This window comes from Heteronotia binoei, chromosome 17, assembly GCF_032191835.1.
Source record: "Heteronotia binoei isolate CCM8104 ecotype False Entrance Well chromosome 17, APGP_CSIRO_Hbin_v1, whole genome shotgun sequence".
Taxonomy (NCBI): domain Eukaryota; kingdom Metazoa; phylum Chordata; class Lepidosauria; order Squamata; family Gekkonidae; genus Heteronotia; species Heteronotia binoei.
Genome location: NC_083239.1, coordinates 1,454,731 through 1,470,069, shown reverse-complemented (window position 1 = coordinate 1,470,069; position 15,339 = coordinate 1,454,731). Strand labels below are relative to the sequence as shown.

The window sequence follows — 15,339 nt, the reverse complement described above, 5'->3', positions numbered from 1 at the left end:
AAAGATCTTAACTACAGCACCATAATCTTAATGTCTAATGTAATTTAATGATTTTAAGGTTGATTTTATAACTGGAATTGTATATGAATTTAAAACTGGAATTTATAATTGATTATTGCACATGGTTTTATTGTATATTGTATTTACATGTTGTGAGCCGCCCTGAGCCTGCTCGCGGGGAGGGCGGGATATAAATAAAAAGTTATTATTATTATTATTTAACCTTTGTTATTCTTAAAGGTGCTACTGGGCTCACACTTTTCATTTATATATGTGTTCGCAGATGCAAGTGTATTGCTCTTGCACTTCACATTTCCAGCACTTTTTAAACACACTGGTTGCCTTCTTGCACTCAGATGCCTTTGTAGGGCTTGCTGCTGCGTCGCCTTTCTTCCCTTTGCCAGGGGGAGTCTTGCTTTCCAAGAGGGGTTGAGCTGGCAGAAGGGCATTTCTTCCCATGCAGCTCAGAGCCTCTCACTTTACTCTGATGATGCAGGAAGGTGCTGTGCTGTGCTGTGCTCGCCTGCCTCCTAGGCTGCCTGAATAACGTTAGGAGGGAGGCCTTGGTCTACAAGCAAATGAATCAGCCTTGAGCTTTCACTTTGTGTTCTATAATACCCGCGCATTTCAGAATACCCACGCACGGGCCTTTATTACCGCGGCCCCATACCTTTGGAATCAGCTCCCAGAGGAGGTGCGGGCCCTGCGGAGCCTTGATCAGTTCCGCAGGGCCTGCAAGACCACCCTCTTTAAACTGGCGTTTATGAATGGCTGAACTGTAAGTGTACAATAAAGGAAACATCAAAATGGTCCAGTTTAGAGATCCGCCATCATTATACCAACTGACAGGCATAGCGTCAAATAACAATGTTACTGTCAGATTTAATTTAATTTAATGCTATTAGATTTAGTAACTGTTCTTAATTAATGTATTGATTGGTTTTAAGGTTAATTTAATGTTTTATTACTGTATTGTTATTTTCTGTTGTTGTTAGCCGCCCTGAGCCTGCTCCGGCGGGGGAGGGCGGGATATAAATAAAATTTTACTTACTTACTATAAGCACAGGAAAACTACTTGTTCAACTTATTTTTTTCCTCCTTTTTTCCAGTTGTGTTTGACGTCTGCAGGGACAGCAGGGTGAGTGACAGCCTCTTGGTTTTGCAATATTCTTCAGTTACATTTGTTCTGTGCAAAAATCAGTACCCCCTGCGAGAGGGAAACTATATCTTCGCTCTGAGTTTTGCCTTGGCAGTCAAGATAAACTACTGTAGTGAGTAATGCTGAAACAACCAAAAGGAAGCACTGGGGCTCATTGGCAGAGCATCTGCTTGGCGTGCAGAAGGTCTCAAGTTTTGAAAAGCGAGCCGGTACAGTACAGACTATCTGCCGCTGTGTATTCTCCTACAGAGGGAATACATACAGACAGCCAGTTTGGTGTAGTGGTTAAGTGTGTGGACTCTTATGTGGGAGAATCGGGTTTCATTCCCCACTCCTCCACTTGCACCTGCTGGAATGGCCTTGGGTCAGCCATAGCTCTGGCAGAGGTTGTCCTTGAAAGGGCAGCTGCTGTGAGAGCCCGCTCAGCCCCACCCGCCTCACAGGGTGTTTGTTGTGGGGGAGGACGGGAAAGGAGATTGTAAGCCGCTCTGAGACTTTGAGATTCAGAGCGGAGAGCGGGATATAAAGCCAATATCATCATCATCTTTCACAGATTCTCTGGTTAAAACTGACGTTGCATCTCTGTGATCGCAAGACAGTCTTAACTTCTCCAATGGTCTTGTTTATGGAATAGACTAACGTGGATGAACGAAAGAATTAAAGAGAGGCATAGCTATTGGAAGGAGCTCTCCTAAACTGTCAGTTGCACAAAGACTTAAAACTGTAACCTAAAGCTGTCTTTAGGACCAGTTTATGCAGCCACTGGAAATGTATAGCAAAACTTTTAAACCTGAGGTGTTCATTTCCCCTCTCAACCTTCCGTAGTGTAGTATAGCAGGAAGAATGCTTAGTTAAGCTGTTTTCTGTGCCTTGCCTGTTTTCTTTGTGCCTGAGGTTTGAGTGGGGAGAGCATTCATACATGCAATCCCACGACCTGTAGCACTACAGTTAACTTAATAAATCTGATGGTTATGCAAATTCACTCTCTATGGTTATGTAAATTGGCAATCCAAAGGCCCAGTGTTGTTTGCTTTCCTCCACACCCAACCAACTAGAGCCAACTGTGGAGCACAATATATATATATACTAGGAATAAGGCCCGTTATGAAGAAAAACAACTGGCTCTAGAAGGAGGCTCTAGGTCTCCCAAGGTGGGAGCATATATGGCCGGGGTTACGCGGACTGCACTGGCTGCTGATTGTATACCGGGTCCAGTACAAAGTGCTGGTCATTACCTTTAAAGCCCTATATGGCTGAGGACCGACCTACCTGAGGGACCGTCTCTCCCCGTACGAACCCCAGAGAGCACTGAGGTCAGTAGGGAAAAACAAATTGACCATCCCTGGGCCAAAAGAAGTTAAACTTCAGAATACCCGCGCACGGGCCTTTTCTACCGTGGCCCCGTACCTTTGGAATCAGCTCCCAGAGAAGGTGCGGGCCCTGCGAAGCCTTGACCAGTTCCGCAGGGCCTGCAAGACCACCCTCTTCAAGCTGGCGTTCATGAACTGCTGAATTATAGTTGTAATAAAGGAAAACGCCAAAATGGTTCGGTTCAGGGACCTTGTTTATTATTATGTCAACTGACAGGGATAGCGTCAAAACAACAATGTTACCGTCAGATTTAGTTTTAATTAAGTATTGACTGGTTTTAAATAATGTCAATGTAATGTTTTTATCTACTGTATTGTTTGCTTATGGATGTTGTTAGCCGCCCTGAGCCTGCTTTGGCGGGGGAGGGCGGGATATAAATAAAATTTTACTTACTTACTTACTTACTTACTAGGCAAGTGCCCCCCTCACCCTTGCTGTCTTCCCACCTACCCAACTGAAGGCATTCACTCCCCTCCACCCTTGGTGTCTTGCCACCCACCCTCTTAACTACCACTCCCCAACCACCTCTTCCTCCCAACCACCTCCACATTCTTAGCACTCCACTACTCCCACCACCCCATGACATTCAGTCACCCTGCACCCTTGCTGTCTCCCCCCCCCCCCCAAACCCTTGGCCTTCTCTCACCTCCCCACACTTGCTGTCTTTCCACCCACCCCACAGCTGAAACAGGTGCTGGCTTCCATTCTTCCCTGCATGTGTGTGTCCTTGTGTCTGTGGTGGCTCAGCACCATGAAACAGGTCCAGAATGGAGAGAAGGGAGAATAATTAATTATTTATGCCATTTTTAAAAAGAAAGATTACTGATGTTTTCTTAGCTTTGTCCGTAATTGAGGGTTGGGTGGGTTTGCAGTTAATCTGTCAGTTGCAGTTTTTGACAACAGCCCTGGAAGGTAAGCTGTCATCTTAAATGTAATTAGGTGTCTTGCGCCACCTTAAAGTTTTATGACATCTCATATAAGAAGTGCATAAAGACAAAAAAAAGAAACAGCAGGGCCAAGGAGCCGTGAAGTGTGGGAAGTACAGGATGGAATGTTGTTTTATAATGTTATAGTTCTGTATTAAATCAAATATTGTAATTGAAATGTTATATTCTAATAGCAGCGTCTAATAGGAATGTGTGTGTGCAGGGTGGTGAGGGAGGAGAAGCATGGGGAAATAAAACGGCTGCAGCACAGGAGGGGAGAAAAGGCAAATCATTTCTGGGTGGTATCATCTGGCAGATAAGTATTGACAACAAGGAAGCTATTGACATTGGGGGGGATTGTTCCTGTGTTTGTATCTCAACCTGAATCTTTGCTTGGATGTCTTGGCTTCAGCTTTGCTCGATGATTTAAGAGTAATGGTCACTATAGTTGTCTCTTTAAATAATACAATTTAATGATGCACGTGAATGAACATCTCATCTTCAAGACTATTCATTTTTAAACTTGTGGTTATATTTGAATGGTGCTCAGGGAAATTGACGAATGTTGATCTGGGAGTCAGGGAAATGAAAAATAAAATTTTGGTGGCAACCCTGTTTGTAGTCTGGAGATGAGCTGTAATTCTAGGGGATCTCCAGGTCCCACCTGGAGGCTAGCATCCTTACAGGATAATTTGATACTGCTGCAGAAAATGCTTCCGTTCTTGGTTTTTTAGCCCCTTGCCTCTCTGCCTTCTTTCCATTTCCCCCTTCTCTATGCAAGTCCTTCCCCCTGGAAAATTCTTCTGTGCCCTTGATTTCATATTTTAAAAATTCAAAACCAGCCCTGAAATCCTGCTGCTGGAGCCCTATGCTTTGCCCAAATCCAAGCCTCTGCCCCCCCCACACACACCTTTACACTCAGAAAAAAAAATTACAACTTACTGGGAGTTGGGGCAGAAGAAGATGAGGTTTGTTTGGGAAACCACGTGTGTAAATCATAAACAGAAATAAGGAAGCCCCAGGAAGGAGCCCACAGGATTAAACAAGCAAGAAGTTAATTTATTTATTTTATGATTTAAACATAACTACTTTTATTTATGATTTAAACATAACCCTGAAAAAAGTAAGGCAAAGGTTACATTTATTTTCTGTTGTAACATTTCTATTTTCTTTTGAATGGTTTCCCTATTTTCCAGCATTTGGTATCTTTTGTTACAAATTGACTTTTCTGTCCAGTTAGCTTTAAGGTGCTCTGCTTCACTCAGATCTACTCTCCCTCTTTAGCTTCCCACTGCCAATTGCTGTTTTTCTCTCTCACACACATTCCATCAACTCTTACTGGTTGCTCTTTGGGAGAAATGGAACTTAACCTGTCCATCAAAACACTGAAAAACATACAGCTCTCTGTAGGAACAGTGCTTTAGGGTGTGAGGCTTGTAGCTTTCATTACAGAACTGCTTACCTTTCCTGTTATAGTTTGAATATAGGGCATGGTGTAGCCTTAATTGTAATCAATACAGGAGGGAAGAGTTCTTTGCATGGGCCTGAGACCTACTCCCCGTCTCTTAGTTGCGGTTAATAGAGTGCCCAAGTTCCATCAGCACCAGTTTCAGGACAGCACCCTTTTTATCCGTTATATATTTGTCCCTTCTTTTCACCCTTCAGTCTTATGAATTTTAATTAGGGCTACTTGGCCATAAACATGATTAATCTTAAATACTGACTAATCTCTAGTTCCAAATGTTTTATAGTAGGAAAAAATGGCAGAATCCCCAATTATGGCACCTTTAAATCTATTTCTAAGATGTCATTTGAAAGAGCACAAACAGAAGAATGGGATGCATGAATTTTCTGCACTTGTATGAATGAGCGGTAAGAACAGACTCTCCCTCTCTGTGCAGCATCTGCCTTATTGAGGTCTGAGAATGTTATCGAATGTAAGTGTCTTAAATGGAGTATGCAGCTATGATGGGGACTGGCGTTGTTATGCTATAAATTTTCTTTTACCTTGTTCCATATGAATAAACATGTTTTTCTTTCAATATTGTTCCTTTTCTTTAGGGAAGGGTGTGGCTAATTGATTTCAATCCCTTTGGTGCAGTAACAGATTCCCTGCTTTTTACATGGGAGGAGATGCTCTCTGGGAATAACCTGAAAGATGAACAGAGTGAAGGAGCAGTGATGGAACAGGTAAGAGGAAAACACTTTGTATATTGTCAAGCATGAGATTTCAAAATAACCAGTCCTTGGTTTTTGAAACAAAGTTAGGTTTATTGATAATCCATGTGGCTCATTCCAGCTGAAGATTGGAACTGATACTTTGTAACACTAGAATACATGCTTTAAAATGGCGCATCAAAGGTTCTATAAACAATTCTACATTCACGTGTGAAATTCACACTCTGGGTTCCTTATCTATATTGCGGCTAGCGCATCCTGGGTTCAGGCCTGGCTGGGCCTGGGAACAAGGCCCAGGAGGTCTTATCTTCAAAGAGGACATTCCTGCATCTGTTAGTAAAAGCGAAAGAAGAAAGGTGGGGGCTGCTACTTTGATGTGCTCACATTTTTAACTTTGGGTTAGTAACAACTCTACAATCTGAATTCTATAATATAAAGGTAACGATTCTAAGATCTGGCTTCTTTAATATATATTGAATACACAATGCTTGACATATATATCTATTAAATTAAACCAGTCTTCCTAGCTTCTGTCAGCTTGACTATCTTGATAACAAGATTTCTTTTGCTGTACAGAAGCTTCCACACAGATATATTTGTCCTCTTGGAAACAAATATATTATATGGGATGATGAGCAGTATGAGGCTCTGGCTGACATTTTGTGCTCCCAGATGTGTTTTCTGATGCAATTCTATGAAAGGGCACATGAGAATGGTTCATCTGCCAGCAGCACTTGATCGGGCCAACCTGCAAAAGCATCCACAGGGAATCCTTTTCCCCCAGATGCTGTTGTCTTTAGCCACTGATGGGATCATCTCAGAAGTGAACTGATGAGTTCAAAACATCATTTATTTTATTTTCGTTTTAGTAGATTTTTATTCTACCCTCCCCACAAATGGGCTCAGGATGGATTACAAGAAAAATATAATACAATAATTAAAGAACCCAATAACTTAAACTTTCTAAAAGATCCCTTTCTAAATTATGCATACAATTTGATAAATTGATTTTTTTTTGGGGGGGAGGTAGATTAAAAATCCTAAAATCATAAAAGGAACCCCTTTTGCTAAAGAAAGGATGCCCTCAGTAGCTTTTGTTGCCAACCACAACAGTATTGCCAGTCAGTTCCAGCCTTGGTTTCTGTCCGTTAAAGGCAGGGGGGGGCCGGCAGGGCCCTTTTGACCATCGAGAGAGAACTCATTGGGCTGCCCGGCAACAACCACTAGATGACTTCCTACCGGATGACTTGCATGACTCCCGCGGGACTGGCTGCTTGCTGCTCTTCAACAGCAGCCAGCCTGCAAAAGCCACTGTTCTGTAGTGGTTAGAGTCTCAGACTAGGACCTCAGGTTCCCATACCTGGAAGCTCACTGGATTACCTTGGGTCAGTTACACATTCTCAGCCAAGCTTACAGGCAGAAGCACATTGGCCATTAAAAGCACCAGGATGTCCAGGCCAAGTGGTCCAGCGGCCTCCCCATCTCAACCTGGCCCAGGCATGCCAGGAAAGCAGCACCTGGCCAATAGGTGACGCTGTTCTCCCTCCTTCCACACACACCCCTTTCAGAGGGTCAAGCAGACGGCTTCTTCTTCCCAGCTTTGGGGGGCAAGGCCAGGGTGGGCCGGAGAGGGGGGCCTGTTTTCCAGGGGCTCACTTCCACTCTGCCCATGCTCAAAGGTGTTTTTTTAAGGATAAAATGGAGGAGAGGAGAATAATGTAAGTTGCTCTGGGTCATCATTGTGGAGAAAGGTGGGCTATAAATTAGGTAAATAAATATAGTTAAAGATGGAGGAGCTGGTAAAAATTAGGTGGGTGGATGAGAAGGAGAGAAGGAAACAGAGAAAGGTGAGGTTATGGGGATTAAGATATGGTGGAGGGAAAGCGGAAATAGTGTGGGGAAGGTTGGGATCAGGGAAATTGGGATTAAGATATGGTGGAGGGAAAGAGGAAATAGTGTGAGGAAGGTTGGGATCAGGGAAATTGGGTGCCCCTTGCACGTCCTTGCACTTTCCTCACTGTGCAACTGAGCTATAGTTTTCCCAGGGGTACATACAGTGCCAGGGGTATGGAAGTGCAGAAACCTCAAGATGGTGAAGGCAGAAAGGTAGGTTAGCTGTTGGATGAGAAAGAGAGGAGGTGGGAAAGGGGGGAGAGCTCCTTTTGAGCTCGCTCTCAGAGCTCAGTCCAGTCGGCCCACCCAACTGGAATGAGTTCTTAGAGCAAGCTCTGAAAGTCTATAAAGGCCTTTGGAGCTCAGCTGGGCTGGCCCAACCCTTTGAAGGCATTTAAGTGTCGTCGGAGTTCACTTCCTGTAGGGCAACCAACCCAGAGGTAAGTTCTGAAGGCATTTAAATGCCTTTGGAACGCACTCGGGTCTGGCGAGGGGGCTGGCGGTGTGTGATGGCATTTAAATACCTTTCGGATCTCACTTCTGGTCAGGCTCCAAAGGTATTTAAATGCCTTTGGAGCCCACGCAAACCCTTCCCGAACCTCATGAACCTCCAATGGAGATTCATGAGGTTTGGGGAAGGTTTGTGGGAGGCACGTGCTCCCGAACCCCTGGTTCAGGAACCACAAACCAGCTTGATTCGTTAGTGTCCATCCCTAGCCGAAATCCTTCAATGTCTGCATAAAAGAAAACAGTGCACAGCCTATGATTTTGTCAGATTACCTATTTGGCATTGTAGATTTCAGAAAAACCTAATAACAGTCTTAACCAGTAAACTCACTTTCTTGGTTGTAAATCAAGGTGGTTATTTCTTCTCTCCCCCCCCCCCCCCACCATTAGGAGTGTCCCTCATTCCGTTGTACAAACAGCAGCCTCACTGTCCAGCCAAGTCCTTACCTCAGCTACGGGCTCCCCAAAGATTTTGTTGATCTTTCCACTGGAGAAGATGTTCACAAATTAATCGACCTGTTGAAACTAGTAAGTAAATGTTGTAATGGAAGGATTTGGCTTCAATATAGAAGGCAAAAAGTGCCAAAGCCTTTGGGAATTTGGAGTGATTGTTGGATTAAAGAAATCCATGTGTGCCATGGGGTGGGAAGGCACTCAAAAAAGATCCCTGCATTTACCATCAGCCAGGTCAGACTTGCAAGTATTCCACTGAGGTCCAATCCAATCACACCTTTATTGGCATAACAAAAAGAGATCTACAGAGACTTGCCAACCAAACAACAATCAGATATGTCTGTTCAAAGCATAAAAGGCTAAACTAAGATTAAGATCACAATAAAACCTGCTTAGAATAATTTTTAACAATTTCAGCCAAGAATTTGGCAACAGCTTTTGTAATATCGATTATGTTGTCATTTAATAGGAAAAGGCAATCAATCCTATTTTCTTGAATGTAGGACGGTAAGGAAAGACTATCTAACAGAACCTTCTGGAGGTAACTAGTTGCCCATTTGTTCCCGTCTAATGGGGCATGGTTATTACACAGTGGAAGGCAGCAAGGTTCTCTTTCAAAATCAATTATTTGCTTATCTGCACTTCTAATGAGGTTAATAGTGCCTTGTAGGTGCAAGGAAAAGTTTAAATAGGCACATCAAAGAAATCAGATTGAAATCTCAACATAGCATATCACAGAGTCCTTCACCATTGTTCCATTGATGGAGACGCAGAAAAAGAAAGAACTTCAACAGAGTTATGGTGGAGTATTTTGCTGTGTGATTTATGTACCCACTAGAGCACAGCTAAGTCTACTAAGGACTTATTTCATTTCCTCAGGGCACGCAAGGCAGAGATGTTCTGCCTGGCATCTCACACACCCCCATTCTCCATAAGCCTCCCCCCCCCCCCCCCCCCGCTCCAAGGCACTGAAAATGTTATGTTCGCCATCGGTAATATAAAGATATTTTTACTATTTTGTTTTTAACATAAGATACTGTATTTTACTATGTTGTTGGCCACCCTGAGCCCTACTTGCAGGGAAGGGCGGCCTACAAATTGATTTTAATAAATAAATAAATAAATACTACCAAGACAAGCCTTCAAGCTTCACAAGAAGATGAAGAAGAAGATATTGGATTTATATCCCGCCCTCCACGCCGAAGAGTCTCAGAGCGGCTCACAATCTCCTTTACCTTCCTACCCCACAACAGACACCCTGTGAGGTAGATGAAGATATTGGATTTATATCCCGCCCTCCACTCCGAAGAGTCTCAGAGCGGCTCACAATCTCCTTTCCCTTCCTCCCCCACAACAGACACCCTGTGAGGTAGATGAAGATATTGGATTTATATCCCGCCCTCCACTCCAAAGGGTCTCAGAGCGGCTCACAATCTCCTTTACCTCCCCCCCGCCCCACAACAGACACCCTGTGAGGTAGATGAAGATATTGGATTTATATCCCGCCCTCCACTCCGAAGAGTCTCAGAGCGGCTCACAATCTCCTTTACCTTCCCCTCCACAACAGACACCCTGTGAGGTGGGTGGGGCTGGAGAGGGCTCTCACAGCAGCTGCCCTTTCAAGGACAGCTCTGCCAGAGCTATGGCTGACCCAAAGCCATTCCAGCAGCTGCGAGTGGAGGAGTGGGGAGTCAAACCCGGTACTCCCAGATAAGAGTCTTTGAACCTAAGAAGAAGACTGCAGATGTATACCCCACCCTTCTCTCTGAATCAGAGTCTCAGAACGGCTTACAATCTCCCATATCTTCTCCCCTCACAACAGACACCCTGTGAGGTGAGTGCGGCTGGAGAGGGCTCTCACAGCAGCTGCCCTTTCAAGGACAACCTCTGCCAGAGCTGTGGCTGACCCAAGGCCATTCCAGCAGGTGCAAGTGGAGGAGTGGGGAATCAAACCCGGTTCTCCCAGATAAGAGAGCTCTGCCTGACCCAAGGCCATCCCAGCAGCTGCAAGTGGAGGAGTGGGGAATCAAACCTGGTTCTCCCAGATAAGAGAGCTCTGGCTGACCCAAGGCCATTCCAGCAGGTGCAAGTGGAGGAGTGGGGAATCAAACCCGGTTCTCCCAGATAAGAGAGCTCTGGCTGACCCAAGGCCATCCCAGCAGGTGCAAGTGGAGGAGTGGGGAATCAAACCCGGTTCTCCCAGATAAGAGAGCTCTGGCTGACCCAAGGCCATTCCAGCAGTGCAAGTGGAGGAGTGGGGAATCAAACCCGGTTCTCCCAGATAAGAGAGCTCTGGCTGACCCAAGGCCATTCCAGCAGGTGCAAGTGGAGGAGTGGGGAATCAAACCCGGTTCTCCCAGATAAGAGAGCTCTGGCTGACCCAAGGCCATTCCAGCAGCTGCAAGTGGAGGAGTGGGGAATCAAACCCGGTTCTCCCAGATAAGAGTCCGCACACTTAACCACTACACCAAACCGGCTCTCCACAAAGGCTTCCTTAGGGTGGGTACCCAGGGTATAATATGGTACAGCATCTGCACAGATTTTTTTTTCTAATAATGATAAAAGTGATGTGTTGCCTACATGATCCATAACTGTATAAAACTCTCTCCCACCTGCACACACAGAAATGATTTTTTTGACTCAAAAAGCCACCAAATGCTGGAGCCCTCCAATCATAACAGATCTGTCTCCAAAGTTTGCAGTAGCATCTTGAGGAGTTTTCCAAGGGACTATGAATTCCTCTACTGAACGTTTCCTGTAGTTTCAGCAAAGAACTGGATTTTAAAAATGAACCTAGTTACGTTAATGGTGATGATACGAAAATCAGGAAAGAGGCCTATTTCTCTCTCGGCATAAACCAGCAGGTCCCTGGTTCTGTTAGCAGCATAATGTCCTTAACCCAGTCATTCTCTCCCAGCAGAAATTGCTGGGGCGAGCAGCGTCAGGACATTGAGTAGAAAACTGTTTGATATTTAATGGTCCATTGTGCCTTTTAAACAGTGACGTTTGAGCAAGAAAATTTCTATTATGAAGAGCCAACCTTTGAACCAGCTTAGATGATAGTGGTGTTAGCTTTAGTTACTCAACCAGAAGCCATTAGATTTCAATTTCCCTATTTAAAAGGAGATTTCATTGCACAATCTGTTAATATAAATGGAGTTTCAGTGCCCTCTGAGAACTGCCATGCTTTCTGGAATTGTGTGGCTTTTAAGTGAATATTCTCTGTATTGATGATGGTCGGAAGATATCTGAATTGCTAATACTAGATAATAGAAATCTCATTTTGTTCAGTTTCTAAAACCAATAAGGACCAGATTCTACTTCTATTGCTTCAGAGTGTGCCCCAGAAATTAATTAATTAATTAATTTTCATCACTGACCTTCTCTAGAAAGTAGCTGTAACATTAAATACAATTGTATTTAAAGTATCTAATCAATTTCTTGGTTGTCTTGACAGAAAAGAAATCAGCAAGACGATGAAGAATCATGAAGTATAGGATGAAAAATGAAGCAACGTGGGAGGCTATAGTTTGGTGGAGGAAGCAAGTTTGTACACCAGCGGCTAAAAAAAAAAATCTGTTTTTTATATTGTGCTCACATAACTGAGACAATGCCAGTTTTGTCGGGGCACTTTATTAAATGCTTGTATATTCAGCATACTTGTGGATGATTATTTGGTGTCCGGCCAACCCCTTAGCTATGCCTTCCTTCTCCCTCCTGCCTTTGCAGTCCATTCCAGCACTGCTGCTGCTATAATTCTGTCCTCTGCAGCAGAACTACCCCCTTGGAAGGCAGCACTGGCAGCCGCCATAGCTCTTTTAGACTTAAGAGAGAGAGAGGACTGGAGCTCTCTTCACTGCTTTGCAAGGAAGCAGCCAATCCTTTGGTGTGAAGGACAGCCCTTTTTACTTCCCACAGACTCAAGGCTTTCTGCTTTGGTGTTCATGGCATGGCTGTGTGTTGCACTTACCACACTCTTTTCCCCAGTACTTATTTGCAGTACCAAGACCTCAACCCTGAAACCGCACAAGCAGTTGTGCAGGCAGGTAACTGGTGCCCAGGGAAGAAGGCACTGTGGCTGGGGCAGAGGGAGGCTTCGTCGCTCTAACGTATCTTTGCTCCTTCTCATTTATGAGAAAAATAAAATAATTAAATGCACAAAAAAAGCAGAATTTATGTATGTGTGTTTTTTTAAAATATTTTGATACAGCCAAAATGGTACAGGTATATGGCAGGCTTTACACACACACACACACACACACACACACACACACACACACACACAAACTGTTCAAACCAGTCCCCTTATTGATTAGTTGGTTGGGGATGAAGGGAATTATATCTATATATATGTCTCAACATTGCCAAATCTGTGGCTGCTTGAAGCCAGATATTAGAGCCACAGAGCTACAGGAAAGACATTTCAACAGACCAGAAAAAGCCCCAAGTTTGCAGAAAAATCGGAACTCTTAAAAAAATTATATTGCAGGATTAACACCCCCTTCCCCCAATAACAGAAGCAGCTCCTATACATTTAAAAAACAAATGCCCCTTTTGCTGGCTTTTTTTTTGGGGGGGGGGGGCGGGTAGGCAATGATAACAATATTGTCAGCTATCAAGCCTTGGTTTCTGTAGTAAAGGCAGGATGGAGAAGGTAGGGTCTCTTCCATAGCTGTTTTGGCCTCTGAGGAAACACTTGGGGCTGGGCCTGGCAGCAACCAACGAACTATTTACTACTGCACTATTTGCATAACTCATTGAGGCCCGATTGTTTGCTAGTGTTCAAAATCAGCCGCCCTTCAAAAGCCAGTATGGTATAGTGGTTAGAGTGCCATACTGGGATTTGGAGGCCCAGCTTTGAATCCTCACTGCGCTATAGAAAATCACTGGGTGCTTTTGGGTCAGTCACACATTTTCAGACTAACCTACCTCAAGATAAAATGAAGGAGAGTAGAATGATGTAAGCTGCTTTGAGTCCCCATTGTGGTAAAATGGTAAGTAATAAATATAGTTGAAGATGGGTGGCAGATAAAGGGTAGATTGATTGGTGGGTGAGAAGGAAGCAGGGAGAGGATAAGGGGGCGCCAGAAGCAGCAACAGGAAATAAGTGTGAGGAGAGGGTGTCAAGGAAGATGGTCACCTTTGTATCTATTAACCTGACAGTTTAACATCATCATTTGGCCTTCTCAATAGCCTGTTTCCTGAGGTGCTGTCCATGTGTTAAAAAAAATAAGATGGGGAAGGTTCTATAACAAACACCACTATTCATGTTTTAAAAATTCAGGGCAGCTTAGAAGTATGTGGTCAATGGATTCCGTACGATTAAGGTCTCAATTGCATGTTCTCTCTGAATATGGAATACTAGCCTATATACCTGTCAAGAGTGTAGATAGTAAAACGTTAAGATGTGCCAACGTAAAGGCGAGTCTATATTTAGTCATGCTCTGGCTCAAAAAATCTGGTGGTCCTCTGCCTGAGAGAGATTTGGCTGGCTTTTTCGGCCCTGGCCCTTGCCAGAGATCATCCATGCCCTGGAGGACAGGCAGAGATGTTCCACCAGGCTTTTGGTTGAGGACAGCGATGGGACAATAAACAGTCTGGTGCTCTCAGGTTCCCCAACCCCCGCCCCCCACACCTTACCTACATTAAGAAGCTGGAGGTGTTAATGTTAATTAATTTATTCACCATCCGAATTGTTTTTAAATCAGGATTTTACTGTATTCTGATGTTATTAAACATAATTGATTTAGATCAGGGGTGGCCAGCGGTAGCTCTCCAGATGTTTTTTGCCTACAACTCCCATCAGCCCCAGCCATTGGCCATGCTGGCTGGGGCTGATGGGATTTGTAGGCAAAAAGCATCTGGAGAGCTACCGTTGGCCACCCCTGATTTAGATTGTTTTTAGAATGTTTTACCTTGATGTAAACTGCTCTGAGCTCTGCATGCAGGGAACGGTGGCCTAGAAGTCTAAATTATAAATAAATAATAAATATGATCTTAGTTCTCAAAAATACATTGGGATACTAACTAGTAGGGAAGTGTCAACTGTGAAGGTTGAACAAACTCTTCTTGACTTTATTGCTGTACTTTTATAATCCAGATGTTTCAAATGTTTCGATCAGATGTCTTAGCTCATTGACATTTACTTGCCCTATCAGTTCTATTTAAATCCCTAAGCACATTAGTTTATCATTTACCAGTTTATCCCAATTGCTTATAATTGTCTTATAAGACAAAGCAAACTTAGCTCCGGATCTGATTGCAAGATTTTTAACTTTAAAAGTAAATGGCCTCCTCCGTCCCCAGCTTTGTAAGAGACTTCACCCACTTCAGTTCTTAGAACAACATCAGTCACATATTTGGGGGCCCCACAAAGAAAGTTAATTAGCAGTCTATCAATATCTTCAATAACAGCCTGTACGCATACACCAGCCACATATCATATGGCCAGCTACCTTAAGAGTTAGCTACTCTTGAGTGCTGAAGGTACATATCATCCCCCTGAAGCCTAAAAGAATCTAGCGATTGCTTTCCCAACCCTGTTTGTAGTTCTTATTACCAATGTCACATGAGTTCTCCACGAAAGATCAGCACCAAACAATACCCCCGGTATTTAAACTGAGCGACCTGTTGCATAGACAGACCAGCCATGGTCACTTATAACTTTCTGTTTCTTCTGAAAATAAAAACCTTAGACTTTGCTACATGAATGATCAGACCTTCCCTACAGCAGTATTTAGAAAATAGGTATGTTTACGCAGACCCACTGTGTATCTAGACAGCAAGACAGTGTCGTTCACATACAGGAGACCTGGCAATTTCACCAATGAACAATAAGGAGTGTGGCAATCC

At 43.8% G+C, this 15,339-nt stretch overlaps 1 protein-coding gene across 1 annotated transcript in view; it reads left to right on the top strand.

The window, feature by feature from the left end:
• Positions 1-12,653, top strand: part of CDC123 (cell division cycle 123) — a 44,176-nt gene extending 31,523 nt beyond the window's left edge. Inside the window, exons 10-13 of the mRNA XM_060258321.1 lie at positions 1,110-1,138; positions 5,518-5,646; positions 8,425-8,562; positions 11,945-12,653. Coding sequence (XP_060114304.1) covers positions 1,110-1,138; positions 5,518-5,646; positions 8,425-8,562; positions 11,945-11,977 — 329 coding nt within the window. The 3' untranslated portion in view covers positions 11,978-12,653. The remainder of the gene's footprint in view (positions 1-1,109; positions 1,139-5,517; positions 5,647-8,424; positions 8,563-11,944) is intronic.
• The last annotated feature ends 2,686 nt before the right edge of the window (positions 12,654-15,339 follow it).